A 25,171-nucleotide genomic window follows, 5' to 3' on the forward strand; every position below is an offset into this window, starting at 1 on the left:
GCATTCGTTGCTTTAAAAACTGACTTGACTTTTTTTTTTTCTGCTTCCCCATCTAATTTACCAGCAACAAGATCATCTAGATGTAAAATTGAAACAAAAAATCAACTGATTCTGTTTGGATTTCATGTATATTTTATGATCTATAACTGAATGCAAAAGTCCAACCATCATAAATTGTTATTTGATGCATAAAGAACTGACCGCTGGTGCTCAAGATTGTATATCTAGTTGTTTGGTCGATGTTTTTGTAGGTTTGACAAGTTAATGGCATAACTATGTATTTCTGATTCTATAATGGCGTAATATGAAACATTGCCTGTGTGTTTTTAATTGTGGAATGATTAACTATATCATGTAAAAGGAAACACCATCAGCAAAAGGTTCAGGATTTTCTTGCTCTGCATTACAATACCTTTTACCAACGTTATCATACCTCAATACAGACTTGAGTAATGTCAAACCAGCAGGGCTTAGTTGTCCTTTCAAAACTCTCCTCTGGGTGTCTTAACTAAGAGCTTTGAGCAAACAAAATGCCAAAAACAATATAGAAGTTTCTAATGATTTTAACACGTATAATCAGACTCGCACAGAACCTGAATCAGAAACAGTTTGTTATTCGTTTATGAATTATTTAGGCTAATCTGATCATCTTTCTGCCTACTCTAAGCTCTCAATTAGCACATTTTACCATATTTAAATCCATTATGCAGATTTCACCCCAAAATCAGCATATAAAACACGATTAAGTGTGCAGATTCTGCCTGGGGCCCGGTTTATCAGCAATAGATCAACCTGCAAATGAGGGTATTAAAATGAAGTTTTGTATTTTGCTGTGGATTTTTAGTTTGAAAAGCACTGTTGTTATATTTAACATGTCATATCAAGGCACTTTGCTGTTAAGTGTTTCTGCCTACAGAACAATGTTTACAAGAGAAGTGACATGCTGTAACTAACGCTGGCATATGGCATAAGTCTAAATGAATACATTCCCTTTACCGTAACTAGTGTTCTGAATTATTTATAAACGCACTGCCATCTGAACACACTGGACAAGATCCAACCTTCAGGGTTCCCACACTTCTGAGTCTGACCAATGACTTTTCCATGACCGTTCCCAGTCGTTCTGTGAAAACTGGATGTGTGGATTTCTTTTTAAATTCACTAATGAATCATTCTAACGCTCCAGAGGCTAAAGACAAACGACTCAAAAGAATGATTCGCTCACGAATCGGACCTCACTATGGCTTGTCAATGCAAAAGCAATATTTATCAGCTAATTTAATAGTTTAAAACGGAGCTAATTTTATCACTAGTAAAAATCTATATTCATAATATACAATTAGAACTTTTTAAGACTTTATGACGACTTTTCCAGACCGGGAAAACACCGATTTAAAAATTCCCTGATATTTTACGTGATTGTGGGAACCCTTTCGTAATAGACGATATTGTCCACGTCTATGGAGAGAAGGGACGAGCGAGAGTGTACAGACGTTATTCTTCTACAGAACATCTATTTTCAGATAAGAAAAGTGGCTACGGATCATAAATGTCAAGCTCTCCTGCAGGTTCTGCTCAGAAAGTGACTCGTATTTATGATAATAAACCACAAATAAGTATACATGTTGACGTATTTAACGTACGATTTTAATGTTTCGTGTGCTTAATGCCAAATACTGTTAACCATCCATTTTGAGGAACAACACTGTCATATTTTTTAAATAATGTTTTTTTAATGTTCTACGGTATCCTGATATGCATGTCATATAGTGATGGTAAAATGATTTTAACGTGTACGTGTTTTGTAGCATCGTATTGAATAAAAAAACAAACTGCCTGGTTCTCGTTTATTTCATTTATCCACGTGAAAGCTCAAAGGAAAGGTCTATATCCAAAACACATGTCGTCGAACAAACACATTTGCACATAAGATGTGAATATGTGATTGATTCTTGGATGTAGGAATGTACAGAGAACATGCTGAGACGGTCTATATAAAACAAAAGGCTTTTACAAAAAGAGGTATCAACATCTTTCAAAGGACAGATTTAGAATAAATTAAAACTTTCTCTATAAATGCAGATGTCACACAGTCTGTTGGAAGCACCAATCAGCTCATTAGAGCCTCTTCCAACTGCTGCAGCAAACGCTCGTTTCTGGCTATCAAAGACCTGCAAAAAAAAAAAAATGAACACAATTTTTGTGGTTTTACAGCTGTGTTGCATTCGGATCAGCTTGACACCCACCTGTAGCTCTCATGCGGGTCATTCGCTCCGTTTCCATCTTGACTTGAGCGTCTTTTCTCGTTCACCTCCTCAGGGACGGACTGCTCTCCTAAAAAAAAACACCAGCACAAACATTATCGAACCCGTTTTATTCCAACAACTCTCATTTTTAGTATTGAGGTACTAACCTCTGCTCTCCGTGTGTGGTGTTTTCTTCAGGTGAGAGGACAGCAGCTTCTTTTCTACTTTGATAAGCTGTTTCTGTAAAGACACATTTTCCTCCAGCACATTCTTCAGCTGCTCATTAAGAGAACCCTGCATTAAAGACACGTGCAGAAACATGACACGTGAAGAGTGAAAAATTAAAGCTCTCGTCATTATTTACTTCCAAACGGACAAAAAACACCAAGGGCCTCATGAATAAAACTAGTTTTACAATGCATAACCTCATTTCGCATTTCATTTCCATATGGATATTCCCATCCACGTGGTACTACCCTGTTAACGGGTAAAAACAGGTCAAATGGGCAAAAAAAAGAGGTTTAACTCACATCGAAGAGTCAAAAATTTATTATATTAAATGTAAAAATGTATTATATTAAATGCAGAAGGATGCCATACTACAGAAATTGCTACATTGGGGCATCAGGGTCACAAAACTAAAAACTAAACAGGTTGAGAAGGAAAGATATTAACTCAGAAACAGTGACACTGATAGAGAGAATAACTCTCGCTGGAGGGACTTTGTTACACACACTGCAAAAAATGCTTTTCTTACTTAGTATTTTTGTCTGGTTTCCAGTCCAAATATCTAAAAATTCTTAAATCAAGATAGATAAGTAAAATTAGATACGATATTATGTCTTGTTTTCCGGGGGAATTAATCAAAATTAAGTGTGTTTTTGCTTAAAACAAGCAAAATTATCTGTCCATGGGGTAAGACAAATAATCTTAATTCAAACAGAAAACAAGATTATTTTTCTTAGCCCATGGACAGATAATTTTGCTTGTTTTAAGCAAAAACACACTTAATTTTGATTTATTTCCCCAGAAAACAAGACATAATATCTTATGGAATTTTACTACTTTAGTAAATGCATCTTGATATTTGGACTGAAAACAAGACAAAAATACTAAGTAAGAAAAGCATTTTTTGCAATGCACTAAAGAAAGTTGAAAATGTGAAAAAGCATAACAGGACCCCTTTAAGACAAACGTCTGATTGAAATAATCTTACGATGGACTCCTGCGCCTGCTGAAGCTGAAGAGTCAGTTCTTCAATCTCAGACTGACGTTGTGTTTCCTGTAGTTTATTCCGAGCGTCCGAGGCTTTGAGCGTCTCTTTAAGAGTTTGGATCTCCTGCTCTCCTCCCGAAACATCCTGCTCCATCATGCTGAGGATCTGAACCATCTTCACTGGACATCACCGACAGAAAGCACTGGATTAGTGGGAATAGTTTACCAGTTATATGGACTGGTCTTTTTTTACAGAGAGGATCACTTACTGAGGAACGTCCTGTTTTGTTGACTCTCCTCCTTCCCAGACCAGAGCTCCTCCATCATGCTGAGGAGCAACTCCATAGGCTTCCTGTACACACCCTGATTCACATCAATGAAAACGTGAACAGTCAGGTCTGTTTGTGTTTGAGGAGTTGCGTCTTAGAGAAACAGAGACCGTTAGGCAAGGCAGGTTTATTTAGGCTGACCAAACGTCCTGTTTTCCCAGGATATGTCCTGTTTTCACGTCCTGTCCTGGCCGTCCTGGCTGTTTTTTATAAAGTGATGAAAATGTCCTGGTTTTCATTCTTTTTCATTGGGCCATTAAGCGTGTACTTTAAATACATGCTTGCCTTTGTACTCAAAACATATGAAACCGGCTTCGGCTTCGCCCCGTCTTGTTGTAATCAGCGTGTTCCTCAATCCGCAGCGGCAAGCAGAGAGCATGTCAGAAAACAGAGGCCTGTGTGTGTGTGTGTGTGTGTGTTCATCTCAGCCTCACTGGTCTGTCACTGCTCGTCAATGTCAGAATATTTGAAATGACCAATCAAATCAAAGTAGGCGGACTTTACGAATTTTAGCAGCGTGACTCGACGCTTCAGTTTACGGTCAAGTGCGAGATAAGATGTAAGTAGCTAACAGCGTAAAAAAAAAAAAGCCCAAATGTAAATTCACAGATGATTTACAGAGAAAAATCCTGTGTTTTCGTTTCGGTCGGGATCCGTGTAAAGCAGAAATGCATGAACTGCATCAACTGTAAATGAAGGTGCTAGCGACCTAGAAGGCCACATAAGGAAAATATAGGCTACAAGAGAACATCAGGAGGATTGAAATTGTTTTTTTACTGAAATAGTGTAGTAGATTTTTTATTTTAGTAGATTTTTAACCTATGGCCATGAAAAGAAATAGTGTCATGTAAAAGGTGTTAAAAGCTAAACTTTTTTTTTTTAATAGTATTCTATTGTTGCGGGTCAAACATTGAATGGAAAGGATGTATTACTTTATGTATTAAAGTACAATAACATAGTTGCAAGGTTGTGAATGCATTTGTCAAGTATTTTTTGATGCATTCACCCCCCCCAACCACACCCCCACCCCTTAACCACGCCTCCCCAAACCACACCCCCACCCCTTAACCACGCCTCCCCAAACCACGCCCCCACCCATCAACCACGCCCCCACCCATCAACCACGCCCCCGTCCTCTTTTCTGAAAACTAAAATATGGTCACCCTAAGTTTATTTATAAAGCACATTTCACACACTATGGCAATTCAAAGTGCTTTGCATAGAAAGGAATAAAAATAATCACAAAATAATTAAAAAAAGTTATTCAAAATTAATAAAAATTTCACACTATGGCAATTCAAAGTGCTTTGCATAGAAAATAAGCACAAAATAAAAGCAAGGGAAATTAAAACAGTTATAAAAGGAATGAATTAGAGTAAAATGAATTAAAGTAGTAAAAAAGATGATGCATAGAATAAACTTCTCATCTGGCAAAACACCGGTGTATCTTATTTTGCTCTTACCCAATTCTCAGTGCCATTTGAGTTCAGTTTAGAGTCGAAAGGAAGAATACAGTGCAGTCAGTCGGATACAGTTATAAAACACAGTGGATACAGTTATAAAAAGAGTTAAAAGAGATAAACTAGCAGTGTATATTTTGTACAGCTGCTTGTTATACTGTGAGATTCTCCCATGTGGATTGTACTGTGTCTGTGGTGATCTTTCGACGTGCCTAAAATCTATGTGACGTCTCCAATAGACCCGATTTTTCCCTAAAATGGACAGGAGGAGCTCTAGGACTGACTCCTCGGGTTCACTGCCCCATCAGTCAGGTCAGTTACTGACCTTCCGGGGTTTGCCTCTGCTCTCCGATACCGATGGGCTTCTATCTGAGGTTCCTGGGATCTGGTAAGTTAATCTGGGAGGATGCACGACTGGATTTGCTCTGTCTTGATGTTGGTTTCGCCATTTATTGGCTGTGCGATCATGTTCTGCAACGAAATAATGTGAATTATTTCTATTTACATTAACATTTATGCATTTAGCAGACGCTTTTATCCAAAGCGACTTAAAATAGAGGAACAAAAACTTTTAGTAACAGAGAAAAATAATTGTAATATGTTAAATCGCTTATTTAATTCATTTAAAAGTGAATAGTCTGGAACTAAACTTAGACTAGTGTTGAAGTACCCTGTGAAGCTGACCGCGTGTCTGTAGGATGCGGTGTGAAGACGTGTTCTCCTCGAACTGTAGCGTGAGTCAGACTCCTGGCTGAATGACGGCTCTCCACGATGGGGCTCACAAACCTGACTCTCTGAGAACGAACGGGAGCCTCTAATGCTGTAAATCCCAAAAAAAGAAAAGATGATTCCACAGCAATATTGATAATACTGAGTACAGGGGTCGGACTATGAATGTGAAACACATGGTTTTAGATCACAATGATTTATTAGTTTGGTGAGGGCCTCCTTTTGCGTCAATACAGCATCAATTCATCTTGGGAATGACAGATAGAAGTCCTTCATAGTGGCCAGAGGGATTTTGAGGGATTTTCCTCTTCCAGAACAGTGTCCAGGTCACTATATGATGCTGGTGGAGGAAAACATTTTCTGACTCGCTCCTCCAAAACACCTCAATAATCTTCAGAGTGACTGTGCAGACCATGGGAGATGTTCAACTTCACTTTCATCTTCATCAAACCCTTATGTCTCCAGTCTTGCTGTGTGTGTTATCATGCTGATACACGGTTTGAACATCAGGTGCTCATGATCCTCCAGAATGGTTCGGTAGTCCTCGGCAGTGACGTGTCCATCAAACACAGTCAGGATTGTCATGATATTGCAGCTCAAACCATCACTGATCCACCCGTGCTTCACTCTGGGCAGCAACAGTCCGGGTGTTCAGACGCTTTAGGGTTTCTCCACACCGTAACTCACACAGATGTGGGAAAGATACTGAAGGTGTTCATCAGAGAACGATACGTGTTTCACATTGTCCACAGCCCAGGGGCAGTGAGTTGGGAAACTGTGGTTTCATGTTTTTTGGATATAATCCAGGTTAGTACCTGGACATCTCTTTCAGAAGCTTCCTCTTGCGTCGACAGTTACTCCTGTTGGATGTTGTTCGTTCTCTGTGGTTTAATGCCGACATTACCCTAGATATTATACCTCTCGATACACAAAGACTTGCTGTCCTGATCACAGATGAACCAGAGACACGCACCAACAATTTGTCCTCTTTTGAACTCTGAAATGTCTCCCATTATATTGTGTGGATTGCAATATTTTATGTACAGCTGTGCTATTGCTCTGCTAATTCAACCTTAACACTCGGCTCTTACTAATGAATGTAAATCAGTGGAGATACACACATATGTAGGCTTGAAATCTCCAACACTATATTGGCCAGTGTTTCAGTTTCATTGTCAAACCCCTGTACAGTAAACAGTTAAACAGCAAATCACTTGTACAACAAAAGTGAAATAACAAAAAAAATATTCACCATTCTTATAACCCGAGCCCTTGGGAACAGATTCCTACATGACAGACAATTAAATAAATAATGAATTAAAAAAAAAAATTATATATATATATATATGATAGCTGAAATAGTAATTGCTAATAATATTGAATAGACGCAGATGCACCTGATTTTGTTCTGGCAACCTTTCACAATCAGAATCATTGATTAAATGTATGATATCAGATTCAGATGGATTTTCTATTAAAAAAAGAGAGAGAGAAAGAAAAACAATTGCCAATTACAAGCATAGACAATATGTACACAAACAGTAAAGTTTTACTCTCATGCATTAAACATGGTAAAGCACTGGTATGCGATTTGTATATATATTATTTCTCTGTATTGCTGGGTGATGTGTTAAATATTACTATAATAACTATATATTAGAAATAAATACTGTTTGTCTTTCAGCTGCCGCAGACTATACTGATAAAGCAAGTTATATATAGAGTGAGGTGAGTGTGCAGTATTTACCCTGTAACAGATGAGGGCTGCACTCGTTCTCAGAGCGGACGGAGAGAGCTGGAGGTCTCTTGCTATTCCAGGTCTTGCTAGAAACATCATTGAGTGCAGCTTCCTCATTCCCGTCTAGAAGCGACATCGTCTTCATCACCTTCTGCATCGCTTTTATCCTGAGCTCACTACTTCTGCAAAACAGTGGCTTTATCAATGACCTCTGAAAACTAACTTTTTAATAGTTTTAGTTTTGTTTAACAATAACAACAACACTGCAAATACCTGCAAGTTGTGTCTTGTATTAAAACATGTTTCTTGTGATTAGTGTCTAGATTTGCCTCTGATGAGAAATGCATGAGAGCCGCCTTTCTTTCTCTGTCTCGCACTGGATAATCATCTATAACAGAGAGAGAAACAACATTTACACAGTCAAAACATTGATTTGCTTGATTTGGACATCCCGGTCAGCCTGACACAGAAACAGAGAAAAGAGACGATGTACCGAGTTTGCGGAGTTTGGTCATTGCGTGGACCAGGTACAAACGGTAGTGCGGGTGTCTCTTGACCACAGGATTCAGCCGCAAGTCCAGTTCCTTCAGATTCTGCAGCTTGTGCAGGGAAAAGACGTCCTGTAGAGACGCCAGTCTGTTGTAGTACAGATTCAGTCTCTCCAGCATTTCCAAATGCTCAATCCCCTGCAAATATCAGCATGACAGATATGCAACAGTGTTCACCTTTCTGTACGTTTAGATTTACTGTCAGTGGTTGCTAATAACAAGTACTTTTACAGTTACTTTTACAGTTTTATAATTCACTTTATTTACACACACACATTTGTGTATATATACACACACACACACACACATATTATAAAAACAAATGTTTATGTTAGATGTGATTAATTGTGATTAATCAATTTGACAACAATAATATATATATTAATATTTGAATACATTATCAACATTAGCTACTGATGTTTCTATAATATATCATTAATGTTATTATAACGTTAATGAATTAATAAGGAAGTTATAAAGTGTAACAAAAGCAAATGACTAATTGTTGATGTTGAAAACTATATTAATATTTATTTATACATGTTGATCTTCACCTGAACTGTAACCAGTGCATTATGTGAAAGGTCCAATGTTTTCAGACGCACAAAGTTTTTTAGGGATGTTCCTAAATGAAAGATTTTCCCTTCATATGTTCCTGGAAGAGTCAATGATCGCACATCCGCTGCAATAAATTATTTAAAATATTAGTTATATATTAGACTATATAATGTAAATAACTATATATTTTTGTTTACCTAAGCAACTGTGTTGAAGGTTCAGTTTCTCTCTGATCCATTGCTCTGTTATGGTCAAACCGTCTACCGCCATTGTTTTGAAGCTTTAACTCTCACTGCGCATGCGCAACACAAACTGGCTTATGAATATTAAATACGTAATGCGACGCAGGCCCGCCCACCTGATTTCAAACAAACAGAGCCGTTGAGAGAGTCTGTTGGTGAATTAGCCAATCAAACTGGGGTAAAGACTTACCTCATAAATATTAATTACGCATCATTTTTGAACGTTTGAGGGTTACGGAGCAACAGCCACAAAGATTAATCTTTCGAGGAGGACGCCGTCAAATATATTTCATCAACGGACTGTTTGAAGTTATGGAAATATTAATTTAACAGATCAGGATTGCGCTGGTAAAGTGATCAACTGAGAAAGTGTAAAGAAATGTTTGCTTATCACCCTCTGGTGGCAAAACAACGCCAACGCGGGCCAGTTTTTCCAAAACAAACCACAAATAATGACTGCAATTTAACATGATTAACATAATTGTAATTCAAAGCATCCATATAAAAAAAAAAATCTGTTTTCGGTCTATGAATATATGAGATGCTGCGTGATCCTCAAAGACAAGTAGAATGCTTTTAAAACAACTGGATGTGAACATGTATCAATATATTATATAATTCGGATTATTAATATGTATTTTGATTCTCAAAACGGTAGGAAAATGTAAAGAATATCGAACAATGCCATTCGATTCCTTTGTGTCATATTTGTTTTACCACAAGGGGCGCTAAAAGGCTCAGATAGCCGAATCCCATATTGAGCCACATTCAATTCTCCGCACGTTTTGTATTATTTTATAGTCTAAAAGGTAGCCTATAATTCATTAAATGACATTAAATGAAACTTCTACAAATTTATTTAGTAACGACATCCTTGTGTGATCACAAATGACTCTGGCCCATTCTGGCCAGCGCTGAGAAAAGTAACAGATGACACGTGACCTCCGTGTGCTTCAATATTAAGAAAAATGTATTCTTCTTTGATAAAGACAGTGAAAGTCTTTTTTTTTTTTCTTTTTTTTTTTTTATGTAATATATATGTGTATGTGTATTAGCTTATTTGTGTATGTTTTTATGATATATTTATATATTATATCAATATATTTTACTATATATTATACTATATATAGGCCTGTATATTATAATATATATAATTTATCTGTATGGTAAATTATTGTACAAGTATTATTCGTACTCACGCTCATAGTTGTGCCATATTTTTCATTCAAATTTTTATTTTAAATGTACACTTATTATTTGAGCCCCGCCTACTTTGACATCCCCGTTTGACGTAGTTCGCCTTCTTCGCGTCTGTGATGCAGAAAGAAACAGCAGAGAGCAGCAACAGCATCACACACACACACCGAGCGCAGGTGCATTCATCTCCAGCTCTCTCTTCTCTCTGCGGGGAAGGATGAGACGATGGCCCGCAGGAGAGATGATGATGAAGAAGATGACGGACACAAGCTGATAGAGGAGGAGGATGATGCGCATCCCATCATGGACAGAGAGGATGAAGATGAGCTGTCCCTGGATGAGATTTTACATCTATACAAGCAGCCCATCAACGAGGAGCAGGCGTGGGCTGTGTGTTACCAGTGCTGTCGCTCTTTTTTGGAGAACAAGGACGGTTCCAGTGGCTCTGCTGGTACCGGAGGACCGGGAGATGTGCGGATTTATAAAGATGGAGCGGTGCGGTTACGGTTACATTCCGGAGACAGATCAGGTGACAAATCAACACCTTCTGCATCCATTACATACATCGGCATGTACATTTATATATATAATTGCTATTAATTGTCATGCATTTGGGTGCATATGGTTTGGAACCTCTTTTATATGTTTGCATTTTATCCTTAGTGTTCTGCATCTCAAAATACACTATATTGAGTGATCACCTTATATGCAAATTTGTATGTGAAATGTTTTGCAATTGTGTCATGCTCCTAATATCTTATATTTCTAATTTCTGTAGTTTTTGCATTTTCAGTTTTTTTTTACATCACTGATCTGTTATGTAACAGAACGAATGTGATTGTGAAATAGGCCTTTACTAAAGGCCTTTACTAAATTGAAAACATGCATGAGTCTAAAATAAACACAAGAAAGTTTAAATTAAGCATACCTAAATGCTCACAGTCACTGTTGTTTACAGTTATTATAGATGCTCCCTGATGCACATGCTGATAAACACAATATAATGCTCAGGGCCTGTGAAATTCCATATTCATATTCTTTTTGTAAATATTGCAAAAGAATTCATGTTCATTTGAGTATAAAATTGGGTCAAATGAATTATGTATGTTATGTCACTCCATATATTTTATACATAAACATATTTTATTTCAGCTTGTTGCCAAGGTAGCATTTCTCATTTTCATTTAGTTTACCTTGATGCACTAAAATAACAAACACTAAAACTGAAATGCAACTTAATAAAAACTATATAGACATGTACAAAAAAAAATAAAAATTCTAAAACTTCAACTAAATTTAAAATGGAAAATCTAAAAATACATTCAAAATATCAATAAAAGTTCTTATAGTATCAGTGATACAGAAATAATGTCTGAAAGCACCTGTGAATGGAGAATGAGGTTAATATCTTTTTAGTTCAAGCTCATTTAAAGGCCTTGCGAATGCGATATCCCCAATGCTTTAATCGCTTCACATGTCTAAGTGCTGCTGATAATAATGAAATGTGTTCACAGTGCAGCTTATCCACAGTTTAAAAAAGATGAACATATTTGTTACCATTCCAGAGGATTACATTATTGCTCTGTCTCATTAGTTGAGTCAATAGGTAAGAGTATAGATCATTTGATGAGAAATGCTTGAGTTCATAGTGAGATTTATGAATATTTCAGTGCAGATTTTGTTATCTTGAGCTCACAGTTAAGATCTCTTCTGAAACTACAACAGACACATGCAAGTCTTTTCTCAAGAGAAACATCTGGTCTCTATAAAGTCTCCATTTGTTCTCTTTGCTGTCTATTGAAATATGAAAGAGATCTCATTTGTGATTTTGCTTTTATTTGTGATATTCCCAGAGGAGAGGTGGTCAGTTTGCCTTTTAATAAATGCCACTGTCATTGCTTACATGGTGTCAAGAAGATCGATACGTCTTGTGGAGAAAGCAGGTTGAAGGCAGAGTTGCTTTGTCAAAAGTTCCGGTGGCATTCCTCATTCGCTGTCGACTGCAGAATAACAGCGGAGAGATCCGTTTCTTTGCTGACTTTGCCTTGTCCTGAGATTAAGTGGATTTCAGAATCATTATCATGTGTTTGCATGTTCAATCAAAGCCGACTGACATTAAGTTGTCAGTAAAGCAACAGTCATCAGATGCATCAAGAATATGTGCATCACATTTGACGCCTTGAGTGTGTTTTATGTAAGAACAAAGCATTGCAGATTGTCCAGTCAACTACATGACGGATGTTTAGAAGCTGTTTTTTTAATCTGTCCCTGACTGTCCTCTCTTCTGTTCTCCCACAGGTGTGCGTAATCCGATCCGATCATCAACACAGGTGAGTGATGTACAGTAACGCCTCGTGACAGCATGAGCGTCAAATGTGTCTCATGGATATGTAACATGTGGAAATTCTTCTCCAGCTGTTGCTATGTGGTTGCTATGGTGTTGTGGAGGGTTGCCAGGGCATTGCTACATAGTTGTTAAAGGGTTTTGAGTGTGATTTAGTCTGCGTCCGAAGTCTGAAAAATACAGCCTACAAAGGCAGGATATGGAGGTAGGAAGGCAACAGGACACATCCGAATCCAATAATCGTGTTTATCCTGTTTACTGAGATACCTTAATTTGATCGATTTTTAAAGGGATACTCCACTTTTTTCGGAAATAAGCTCATTTTACATCTCCCCCAGAGTTAAACAGTTGAGTTTTACCGTTTTAGAATCGATTCAGCCGAACTCCGGTTCTGACGGTACCACTTTTAGCATAGCTTAGCACAGATCATTGATTCTGATGAGTCCAGTAGCATTTCTTTCAAAATGACCAAAGAGTTTCAATATTTTTCCTATTTAAAACTTGACTCTTCTGTAGTTAAACCGTGTACTAAGATCGACGGAAAATGAAAAGTTGCGATTTTCTAAGCCTATATGGCTAGGAACTACTCTCATTCCGGCGTAATAATCAAGGAACTGTGTGTCTGTACCATGGGTGCAGCAGGCGTAATGATATGACGCAGCGCCTGAAAATAGTCCCCAGCTCGGTAACTTCTTCCAACGTGACCGGGACTAAGTTTGTCTAACCTATTAGACCTATTTTCAGGCGCTGCGTCATATCATTACGCCTACTGCACTCATGGTACAGACACACAGTTCCTTGATTATTACGCCGGAATGAGAGTAGTTCCTAGTCATATAGGCTTAGAAAATCGCAACTTTTCATTTTCCGTCGATCTTAGTACACGGTTTAACTACAGAAGAGTCAAGTTTTAAATAGGAAAAATATTGAAACTCTTTGGTCATTTTGAAAGAAATGCTACTGGACTCATCAGAATCAATGATCTGTGCTAAGCTATGCTAAAAGTGGTACCGTCAGACCCGGAGTTCGGCTGAATGGATTCTAAAACGGTAAAACTCATCTGTTTAACTCTGGGGGAGATGTAAAATGAGCATATTTCCGAAAAAAGTGGAGTATCCCTTTAAAGGTTAGTATAGATAGGGCCTAAAACTAACTTTTTGCCACACCTGCCCAATGGCCGGTGGCTTAAAGGTTACCTTAACCGAACAGCTTCGGAGTCATTGGAATAGTTATATGATATTATATTATTATATTATATTATATTCGGGTTGAATGGTGGTCGTCTCGCACCCCCCAAGCGCCTGTGAGCCGAAAAACCACCCTTGCAACTTTATAGCCTCTGGTATCTGAGAGTCACCAACGAGTTTTTCGACAGTGTTGTCAAATATCTATTCCGAAGCTGTAGGGGGAGCTCTATAGAGCAAAAAGCGAGAATACAGCGAAGAAATTCCCGAAACTGCATAGCCCTGCTTTATCAAAATTTACCGGTCATAAATAATTTTTTACCAGCCATGAAACTTATGTTAATTCTTATTAAAGTTACAAAAGTTATTCAGTCAAGAGCAGTGAGTGATTGTTCTTTGTCTTTTCTTGTTTGATTAACATTAAAAACAGACAGCGGCATTTTTATTAGGCTGCCGTGACTTTAAGAGCTGATGCATGGATCCAGTACACTGATACACATGTTTTATTTCTCAACTGTTTACGTTCAGTTAAGACATAGGCCCCGTTTACACGATGGGAAAACGCAGATATTTCCCTGCGTTTTGGCCTGTCATTTACACGAAAACGCCGGTTTTATCCAAGAAAACGATTATTTCCAAAAACTCCGGCCAAAGTGGAGATTTCTGAAAACGCCGGTTATGTGTTGCCGTGTCAACTGGGAGAAACGGGGTTTTAGGTTCTCAAACGTCACATTATGCGCCAGAAAATGCTTACGTCATGTGAGCGCTATGTTCTCTAAATCTATGTTTAGAGTTTGTTTGGCTACTATTTGATCATGGATGCTGTTAAGGTGGTACTCATTTTTACTTTTGTGCAAACGTTTTTGGCCTGTTTGCATTTGCTTCGCTGTCTGTCCACACAAACGAATCTCGCGCCATGTCTGTTGTTTTGAAAGGAACTGTAGAAGTCGCTCGTGGTATTCGTTGTTGTCGATTTTGAGGATTCTGATTGGCTTGCATGGCTTTACCCTTCTCCCTACACTGCCGCCCATAGGTTTGGCATAATTATTATGTTGCTCGACGGCGTATTTATGCGGGTTGATGTAAACGACAACTTTTTTGAAAACGATGTTGTGTGCACGATGTTATTTTTGAAAACGGAGGGGGAGAAATATTCGTTTCTCTAAATACCCGGCTATGTGTAAATGTGGCCATAGGCTAACCGACTATGTTTACAAGGATTAATATGTCTGTTCAAGCGCAAGAAGACGTAAAAGAGAGCTTGATTCACTATTTGTGCCCTGTCTGAGACGCCGATGTTTGAAAACTTCCCACACAGCGCACAAGTAACGAATTAAGATTCCCTTTTGCGTCTTCTTGAGCTTGAATATATCATTTGGCAAGGCTTAAACTTTCATGATGATGCAACACTGCCCCATTAAAGGACAATTCCGGCGCAAAATGAACCTAGGGGTTAATAACACATGGGTACCGAGTCGACCGTTCTCTGGGATGTGTTTTCATGCTAATCGAATGTACCCAGTTTTAGCTCGAACCACTGATTAACTTATAACGCTAGTATATATTATATATATTAAACTGTCTGTACACTTACAAAGTTCTCAATGCTTCGGGTTGCATGTAGGGACCCTCACTATATGCTACCGTGTTAGTGTGGGGCTATTTTGAGCCTTGTTAGTGGTATTAACTAGCGATTTCTTTTTACTTACTCTATGCCCTACTAGCGTTATAAGCTAATCAGTGGTTCGAGCTAAAACTGGGTACATTCGATTAGCATGAAAACACATCCCAGAGAACGGTCGACTCGGTACCCATGTGTTATTAACCCCTAGGTTCATTTTGCGCCGGAATTGTCCTTTAACTATCCTGAGCATCATTCACATTTGTTCACGTTCATGTTCTCTCAATCTTGCATTGTTAGAATTCATAAAAATGTTACCGGCCAACTGGCGATTGTTACTCGCATTTGGCGCTTGAAAAGTGTTAATGTTAGGCCCTGGATGTATGTATCCCTCGCTGCCTTTGATATCCCACAATCCTGTGCACTCTATTCCATGAAAGTTGAGCTAAAAAATAAAGATGGAATCTGAAAGTTGTGGTCAGTTTGTGTGTAAATGAGCAACTTTTTCCACTTTTATTGTCTTTCTAGAGAGAAGTTACTATTGTAGTAAGTAAATATTCACCAAATCTCTCTCAGTAGTTTTGTGAGGTATAGCCTACATTGTTTTAAAATATTAATTTGTAGGTTTAATTTATTTTTAGTAAGTAATTATAGTGCTTCAAATTAGATTAGAAATGTTTTGTTTTTCATCTGGTTTTTATATTTCATTTTAATTCAGTTTTTTTTAATCAACATAAACATTTCTAATAGTTTAATAGTGAAATGAATAAGCTCTATTAGCACAGTATCTCCTGCAGCTTAGAGACATTTGCAGGCACATCGTGTTCTTCTAAACTCTCTTTGCTCTCTTGACCGGCTTGTCAGTCCACAAGTTCATTTTTAATTTGATGTCATCAGCTGGTGACATTTTAAAGGCCAATTAGAGACGTATAGACCCGACAGATCACTGTTTGCATCCCAAGAATCTTTGACCTTTCAGGTTTATGATGTGTTCAGTAGATCGGCTAGAACTGACTGTGATGGACTCTCACTTGACTATTATTTAAACATGCATTTAACTCAACTTAATTCAGTCGCTATGAGTCAATGACCGATTGTATTCATGAGACAGTTATTGTTTGCTGAACATTCATCAAAATTTGCTAATGAAAGGTTCTTAATCTCATTTGTTTATTTTCTCTTTAAATGGAACTCATGCAAACAGACATTACTAATATACAGTATATTGATTATTCAGCAAATCTCATTTAATTCTCACCTTTTTATATACACATTTGGGATATTGCATAAAAAAAACACTGGATAGAAATGCCAAGATGTGCATCAATTTTAAAAATGCACATAAAAGATGGATTACTTATGCACATAAACTATGATGGAAACATTTACTGAATAAATCCCTCGATGTGCAACAGAAAAACTCACGTGACTTTGCCTCAACAGAGGATGTGATTGGATAACTGGACTAACCAGCGGCACATTTCATTGCACACCATCTCAAATATTGGTTTGATCATTCTGAAATGCCTGAACCAAAGTCTGTCGTCACAATGGTGGGATATAATGACCTCCCAGGAGTGTCTCACATGATTGCGTTCCCAAACACCAGGCATCCGAACGCAAGATAACATGACAGTGTTTATTGGGTTTCATCTGTGCTTTCTGAGACGCAAGTCATTTATGAGGTAGGATAAAAGTCCCCGATTGCAGCAACTTCAGTTTTTATTACAGATGTTTTTCGCCAATTTCCCAGCAAGTGACGATTTTGTTCTCTTGAACACATGGGATAGAAACGTTGCTTTATATGCAAATTCCACTGCGCATGCGCTTGATCAAGCCTGAAAAATGACGTTTTCTGTCATGATTCGAGCATTTAGAAGCAACATTTATGAGAAAGTTGTTGTCAGATTTCATTGGTGATTTCAAATATGAAATTTTATCTTAAACTTGGCGAACAGTTTTGGAGAATTTGATGTTTCCCCATTCATAAAGAAAGGAGCTGCACTTGCATGCCCGAGAGGCGTTTCAAAGATGAAATGACTTGTCTTAAAGGGACTTTGGTATTAACTGTCCCTGAGAGAAGCACTGACAGGTCTAGCACTGCATGCCGGTGGATAAGGACACAAACACACACAGACAGATTTGCAGTCTGCAGCAAACTCATCTTACAGTATGTGTATATGAGACTCGCTCCATAGTCAAATCCTTGTTAAGCAGCTTTCCAGACGCGATGAGTTCCCGTCGCAGAGCTCTAACAGACTGAAAGAAGTGTTCAAAGTCGTTTCCAAGATATTTAATCCACAAGCAGAACTGTGTATTTTCTGTGTTTAGTTGCATTTCATTTCTCTGTCTGTTTTAGTTGGCAGTACTTGGCAAGAATAATCTGGATGAACTGGATCGAACTTTTTGCAGATGTGATAGTCTTGCCCGATGCTAAATAAATGCTGTGGCAAAAAGATAAAATAAAGGTACCTTTAGTAATGGTTGCTGACTTAAGCAGTGAGAGAGCGAAAATCAAAAACAATAGCAAAGCAAATATTATAAAATCTACAAAGGATTTAGGCTATATGATAAAGCACATTCTTAAAAAGAATGATATCTAGAAATAGGAATTGAACTTTGTGGTGGAATGAAGAGAGAGGAAGCCAACTTCCTGTAGCCATTTTGATTTCAAGATATCAAAGAAATGGGGCGGAAGCCACTGCTCTCTGTGCCGAGACCACATGGTTACGGTTGGAAGTATTATCTTCTCTAGCCTCACACTTTCACTATGACTGGCTCATTCATGAACATAATAAAAAAATAATAATAATAAAAAAAAAAGTTTAGTCTAGTCTAGTTGTGTACAGTGTAAATTAAAGTCGGCATGAAACGGAAGTTGCGATCATCTTTTTTCTCTATTGTGCCGTATATACCTCGAAGAAGAAGAAGAGGAAGTTATTTTGGTTAAAGATTACGAGGCACATAAATTTAAAAAAATGATGTGCACGGATAAATAATTAATAATAAATACTGCTATATTCCATAACAATTTTGTCTTTGATTTATATTGTCAATTTTGATTTCATGTTGATTTTATAGCCCTGTAGGTGTGTATTGTTGTTTGCTCATGTTTATTTATGCTCCTTGTATTTTACTTTGTTATACTGGATTATCTGACATTCATTGGACTAGATGCAGTTAGATGTACGAAGGCCAGATGAAGTTAGACCCGCCAGTTGTATAAACTGCTTAGACTAGTTTTACAAGTTAAAAAGGTAGATTGGACTAACTCATTTCTAGTTGGTCAGACTAATTCTTCTTGAGACTCAGTCTTAGTGGCTATGTTTATGCAACTGGCCCTGGCAGGACTGAGATCCATGAAGTCTGTGCTTTTGGTTATTATCATGTTTAGACAAAACATCAGTTGCTCTTCATTACCTCAGTCGTGGTCATGGGCACTTCTTTTCTTTATGAGATTCTCAGGGTTAATGTTCAGTTTTTAAACTGAAGCTATTGTTACCCAGTGCTTTTATTTGTGAGGATAATTGGCTGCTAGACATCACAGTGAAGGAGTGTGTTGTCCACTTCACTGCAGGCTCATGCATTCTGGATGAAATTCATTTTAAGAATCTGTCAGTAAATGTTTGGCTCTAATAATCATAGAGATTATTAACAAAGCGCTCTTTATGACTGGACGGAAGCTGCTGTATTCATGCAGCTCAAACAGTAAATTCATGGAGCTCAATGCCAAGGTCATGGGTTTGATTCCCAGGGAATGCATGAACGTTTGCTCTGTATAAAAGAGTCTGTCAAATGTAAATTGTATATGAGTTATATGTCTTCTAAGGGCAACAGATTTTACCAAAAAGTCATTTGGAAAACTTAAAACCCACAAACTAACACATCTTTATTATATTCTAAGGGCACGACACTGTTTTCAACTAAAAACTTTTATGCATTTTTGGCCGTTCAATTACACGACAACGGCGTATTAGGGGCCTGGAAACACAAACTTTTGAAAACGGTTTCAAATTGCAAATGTTTTGGAAAACGATACCATTATCGTCTCTGCGTAAACTACAAAAACGTGAATTTGTGAAACCGGTGACGTCATGCGTATGTGTATTACGTGTTCAGTCTATAGGCGTGTAGTGTTTCTTTACAAAGTGATATCGCCTACTACTGGCCTGGCAGCATAATACAGCGTTTTTAGTCGTTTCGTGGATCCGTGTGAACGGGGATTATTTTGACAACATTGTCGTCTGTATGCAAAAACACACAAAGGAAAACTTTTCTGTTTTTAGTACATCATTGTCGTGTAAAGTACCCTAAACCAGGGGTTCTCAACGTGGACCTGGAGGGTTCAAGAGTTGAGAACCTCTTCTAATTTGTTTGTGATGCTCATTGGTATAATGCAAAAAAATGCTTGTCTTATTTAGTATTTTGGTCAAGATTAATATCTTATGTCATTTTACTCATCTAGTAAATGCATCTTGATTTAAGAATTTTGAGATATTTGGACTGGAAACAAGACAAAAATACTAAGAAAAGCATTTTTTGCAGTGTATGTGAATATTATCAAAAACACCATCAAAACTATAGAAAAGTGAATCTCTCTTGTAGTAGCCAGTATTGAAACAATTACTCAAAGAATCCTGAAAAACACAAATGTTGTGTTTCCACAAAAATATGAAACAGCACAACTGTTTTCAGCATTGAAATGATTCAGCAAATCAGCATATTAGAATGATTTCTGAAGGATCATGTGACTGAAAATTCAGCTTTGATCACAGGAATAAATTACATTTAAAATATATTCAAATAGAAAATAGCTGTTTTAAATTGTAATAAAATTTCACAATATGATGACCCTGAATGTATGGTGCAGGATTGTGTGTATTCCGCAATGCAAATGTGACTGTTTCAGTGTAAAATTGAAGGAAACAAGGACATTAATCAGCCTAAACATCATAACAGTCATTTAGTAATGTGACTAAATAGACCTCATCTCTGTTCTCTATATCTAGTGGGTATCAACTGGTGGGTCACAGCCCAAAAAAATGGGTCACACGACTGCTCTGATTATCCTCTCATACAAGCGAGAAGAAAATATCTTTTGTTGTTGATGTTAAAGGTTGTGAATCCTGTCAAACGCTACAGTATTTTGGCTTAAATCCGACTATAATGTGATGTGAAATCATCATCCAAAACAATGAACAAAAGTAAATACAGCCCACGCTATATTAAACACAGGCCGAGAACCACTGCTGTATCCCTACTGTGTGTGTTATTAGAAACCCTTACAGGTTTTCATTGATGGCTTACTAGTTGTTGCTGTTGTAACAGGCCTTAAACAATGCAGGTAGACTGACTAGTTTCGGCATATCAGGTCACAGAGAAAGTTTCACCGTGCCGTTCAGCCCCAGGATTAACTGATCTGCTGTTGTTGGAGCCATCAAGGTTCTTGTGGCACGAACAGCATTTAGTTTACTTTTGTGTTTGAGGCTTTACATCAGCCGTATCTGTTTCTTGTGTCTCAAATATCCCTACTTCAGTAGTAAGTGCTCTTAGAGACAACGTAGACAACATTGCATTAACAGTGCATTAAAATACTAAGAAAGTTCCTGTAAGCATTGTCAAGAAGTTATATTCTCTGAAACAAACCTCGATATAACGCAAGTAAATGCATCTTGTTTGAATCATGTTCAGATAGGTTTACTGAAAAACAAGACAAACATAGTGAATAAAGGTCCCATATTGTACACCTTTCTGAAGTTTTATTTTAGGTTGTGATGTCCTTAAGAATATCTAAACCATCTCAATATATTTTACAGACCCTTTCTCAGGAGCTCTGCCAAGAACAGGCCGGTTTTGGCCTGTCTACTTAATATTCATGAGCCTCTCTTCTGATTGGCCTGTTGTTTTCTGAGTGACCCACCATTGGTGGAGGTGGTGACTGAAGGCGGTGACTGAGTAGTTCTGACATCACATTTATACGGAAGTCACAACGGCTCGTGAAAAGGCACAGCTACTTTATGCAGGCTGTGGATCGACTGTTTTGAAACTTGTATGGTAGTTTCATCGCCCCTAGACCTCTGTAATCATGAAAAAAGTTTTGACAATATGGGACCTTTAATGAGCAGTTAATGAGTGTTTGTGTGTTTGTGCTGCAGGTGATCGAGTCTCTGGGCATCAGGATCTACAAGGCTCTGGATTACGGGCTGAAAGAGAACGAGGAGCGAGAGCTGAGCCCGCCGCTCGAGCAGCTCATCGACCTCATGACCAATGTGTGCGACGCAGAGAGCGACTCCTGCCCCGATGAAGGCTACGCCGCCACTGAGGAAGAGGAGGATGACCGGGAGGGGAACCCCGCACACCCCTGCCGGATCCGCGGATACCGTGACATCATCAAGGTGGGGAGCAACTACAGAGTCTATAGAGTTTGACTGTGTTTGATATGAATACTAACATACTACTTACTATGAAGTGAACACTGTATACTGTCTGCGATTCTTTTAAAGTAGTAAGTGACAGTAGACATTATGCAACAGTGATGTCACATGACTAGGGCTGCAACTAACAATTCTTTGATAATCAATTAATTTGACAATTATTTCTTTGAATAATTGATTAATCACATTTAAAGTCCTCTCCTTTTGCAAATTGAATGTGCAGAATGAAGTCTATTTAATTTATGCGTGTGTGTGCAAATATTGTTCACAATATATATAATACAATATATATATATTTTTTTAAGTCAGTCGTAACGTTTCATTAAGGATTTCAAGTTGGTAATTTTGAAACCTAAATTTGACTTTTAACAACAAATATTTTTTTAATGATTGCACTTAATTTCTTGCATAAAAGTTATTGAGACAATTGTAATGGCGACAGCAGCATTTATTGCATGTTTTACATAATAAAAATGCATACATTATGCAAATATATAAATATAAATGTGTTTATATACATGTGTGTTTTCTTTTCTTTAAAGAGCCTTTTTTACTGACCAATTTTTTAATCATTTATTATGATTTTCATTTGATGGATTTGTTGCAGCCCTGCACATGATCTCAGTAGGTTGCTTATGCAATTTCTTCAGTACATAGCAGGATACATCAACAGTATGCTAATTTTCTTTATTTATAGAATATCAGTGTGAAATGTGCCATATATAGGCTAACCAGAGCTTGAGATACTGTATCCCACAATGCAATGCACTCAAACTTACAGTGTGGGCTGAGCTATCTTCACTGGTACACATGCATTCATTCTCAGATTTCTTTCACATATCTGTTGTGGTAAATATAATCTGGTCACAGTGAGGGGATTTATGAACAAATATTTAAGTGCCACGTTGATGTTTTTGTTGCACTAATGGGCTGCAAAACGCACAGACTGCTGCCAGTATGAAGCCAGTAGTGACTCACCACACCTTCTGTCCATTTATTTCATTTATGAGACATTGGTATGGATCAATGCGTCTCCTTCTGACCCGTCCTCATGTTCAAACCTTCATTGTGTGAATTCCCAACACGGGCATGTGATGAATAATTGAATGTGAACTTCATTATAGTGTGAATCTAGCTGAGTGAATTGCCCTGTTGACTGTGTCCAGCTGTGCACCCTTCACCTGTCCACCCCAGCGGATGCTCCCAGTCACTACCAGGCCGTGTGTCGAGCGCTTTACGCCGAAACCAAAGAGCTGCGCACCTTCCTGGAGAAGATCAAGAGCGCAAAAGAGGTGAGAGGTTACACTTCCTCCCAAATAAAGACACATTTCTTGTTTGTTATGTTGGGTTGACCTGGACATTCATCCCATTCTCTTCCCAGTAGACATACTTTTATATCTGAGGCAGTGTTTTTTTGTATTATTTAAAATATTTTTTTTTATTTTAATAATTTTTTTAACCTTTATTTAACCAGGCAAGTCACTTTCAACAACAGCCTGGCAGGAGAGTTAAAATCTCCTGAAAGACATACTAACATATTACAATACACACACATATATAGTCATTTAAAATACTATTATAGTTTTTAGTAATAATTTGAATCGGCTTTATTTTTATATTTTCAGTTTTTTTATTTTATTCTCATTTTTATATGAATATTTTATGTGCTTTTGTCATTTTTTTTTCATTTTTCTTTTCAAAATATTACTATTTAGGTTTAATTTATTTTTCCTTGCATTTTTGTTTTGGTTCATTTTTGGTTTTTATTTATTTCCAGTTAGTCATTTTAGTTTTCCATGTAAGATTTATATCAGTGTTATATTAGTATAATTTATATACTATTATCTTTTTTGTTAATATTTTAAATTAGATTTTTGTTTTATACTTTCTGTTTTCATATTAATTTTAGTTAAAGTTTTGGTAAAATTTGTTGTGTGTTTTTGTATGTTTTTCTTTAGTTTTTAGGTTTATTTTAGTTGTTCAAATTCAACTAAATAAATAAATAAATAAAAAAATAAAATAAAAAAATATATATTTCAAGTAAAGAAAATTATTTATGGTTTTAATTATAGGTAACGATAACCCTGATATATTTAATTTTATTTCAGCTTTATTTCAATTTACAAAAATAATAGTTTTGCCAGTCATAGTAACAGGTTTGTTAGGTATGACATTTTTGCTGTTGGTCTCATAACATGATTTGTGATTGAATAAATGTAACGATGTCATATGTGGAGGAGAGTCGCTGCTGGTTTTACTGCAGGCGGTTAAACACTCTTGACATTAGACGTTATGGTGACATTTCCATGTCTGCTTTTATTGTGCCCTTTATTATGTATCAGCCAAATAACATGGCTTATATAAAACTGTCTTAGGGAAACATAAAACCCAGACCTGGAAGAGATGGAAACTGTTTTATTTTGTCTCAGTTGATTTAATTTCACATGAACAGAGGGTGTTTACGCAGAAGTCTTAAAGGCACAGCAGAAAAAAAAAAAAAAAAAAAAAAAAAACGCCTGAGAGAGGATGGACAGTAGTCATGAAAAACAAAATTTACAGCTTTTAAACCTTGACTAACATTACATGTGGACTTAAAAAAAAACTCTGTAAATATAACGTCTTTAAAGCCTGCCTTCAAGTTCTAATGGTATCAGCATTGTTTATGTGCTTTAGGCTAATAATGTCTGCTCTGTGTTGGCACACATTGACCACAAAATGTGTTTAGAGCGTCTCCTCTGTTTAGCACACGATCATCATCCACTGTATTCCTCTCACAGGGAAATCTGTGTCTGCTGTGGCTCTTCAGCACCTTTTGATGGGGTTTTGAGTGTAAGATGAGACGAGCCGCTCCGCCTTCACAAACCGTCTCCCTCTGTGCTCGTTCCCATGAGGGTTTACTGTTACTGCGCTGTAAAGCCTTTTATTTCCAAACTAAAGCTGGGATACGGCCATGATGACGGCACCATTTGGGCTCAGAGGGAAATGACTTAAAACAAAACGATGCATAGTACAGACAAAACTAAACAGGCATGGCTAGTGAATATGAGCAAGTTCTGTTGTCCTATTCTCTGTTTTTTGAAGGGAAAATATAAATATATTATTTTATTTTCCTCACCTATAAATTCATAAGATCCAGAAAATAAAGGCGCATGTACAAAAGGCATTAATTGACAGGGAAATAATGTCACAATGCAAAAACAAAATCTCAATGTTTCTCAAAACAGGCATTCTTTCATTCTTTTGATTTTGGGGTGAAATATGTTTTGTGAGATTCATCACATTGTTGGGTGTAATAATAATAGACTGTTGCAGTGACATACTGCCAT

The 25,171-nt window shown here is 37.3% G+C and overlaps 2 protein-coding genes across 8 annotated transcripts in view; one reads left to right on the forward strand and one right to left on the reverse strand.

The window, feature by feature from the left end:
• Positions 1-1,833: 1,833 nt before the first annotated feature.
• cep72 (centrosomal protein 72) lies at positions 1,834-9,127 on the reverse strand. 4 transcript variants are annotated; one of them, XM_084385665.1, is made up of 14 exons: positions 9,021-9,127; positions 8,820-8,947; positions 8,211-8,403; positions 7,991-8,105; positions 7,727-7,899; positions 7,377-7,450; positions 7,232-7,265; positions 5,921-6,070; positions 5,576-5,721; positions 3,731-3,824; positions 3,463-3,641; positions 2,414-2,540; positions 2,247-2,334; positions 1,834-2,171 (listed from the first exon to the last, which is right to left on the reverse strand). In XM_084385665.1, exons 1-14 carry the CDS (start codon positions 9,091-9,093, stop codon positions 2,111-2,113), a joined length of 1,635 nt encoding a protein of 544 aa, XP_084241791.1. In that variant the 5' UTR covers positions 9,094-9,127; the 3' UTR covers positions 1,834-2,110. The 4 variants fall into 4 exon arrangements, with proteins under 4 accessions (XP_084241791.1, XP_084241792.1, XP_084241794.1 ...); XM_084385666.1 differs by having other exon boundaries at positions 7,727-7,896; positions 9,021-9,125; XM_084385668.1 differs by lacking the exon at positions 8,820-8,947 and having other exon boundaries at positions 9,021-9,092.
• Positions 9,128-10,372: 1,245 nt separating this feature from the next.
• spire1b (spire-type actin nucleation factor 1b) overlaps positions 10,373-25,171 on the forward strand; it is a 28,611-nt gene continuing 13,812 nt past the window's right edge. For 2 of the 4 annotated variants that reach the window (XM_084384984.1, XM_084384986.1), the window contains exons 1-4: positions 10,404-10,791; positions 12,561-12,592; positions 21,567-21,806; positions 23,012-23,137. In XM_084384984.1, the coding sequence (XP_084241110.1) occupies positions 10,488-10,791; positions 12,561-12,592; positions 21,567-21,806; positions 23,012-23,137 (702 nt within the window). In that variant the 5' untranslated portion in view covers positions 10,404-10,487. Of the gene's footprint in view, positions 10,792-12,560; positions 12,593-21,566; positions 21,807-23,011; positions 23,138-25,171 lie in introns of all 4 variants that reach the window. The other 2 variants (XM_084384987.1, XM_084384985.1) reach the window with 2 other exon arrangements.

This window comes from Rutilus rutilus, assembly GCF_951802725.1.
Source record: "Rutilus rutilus genome assembly, chromosome: 17".
Classification (NCBI taxonomy): domain Eukaryota; kingdom Metazoa; phylum Chordata; class Actinopteri; order Cypriniformes; family Leuciscidae; genus Rutilus; species Rutilus rutilus.

Bases quoted from the DNA above. Each gene is read 5' to 3' on its own strand.
- cep72 (XM_084385665.1), bottom strand. From the start codon at position 9,093: ATGGCGGTAGACGGTTTGACCATAACAGAGCAATGGATCAGAGAGAAA. The intron at 7,451-7,726 runs GTAAATACTGCA...TTTTTTTAATAG, and splicing joins CAGCCCTCATCTGTTACAGG to AAAATCCATCTGAATCTGAT. The intron at 7,266-7,376 runs GTGCATCTGCGT...TCTGTCATGTAG, and splicing joins GGTTGCCAGAACAAAATCAG to GAATCTGTTCCCAAGGGCTC.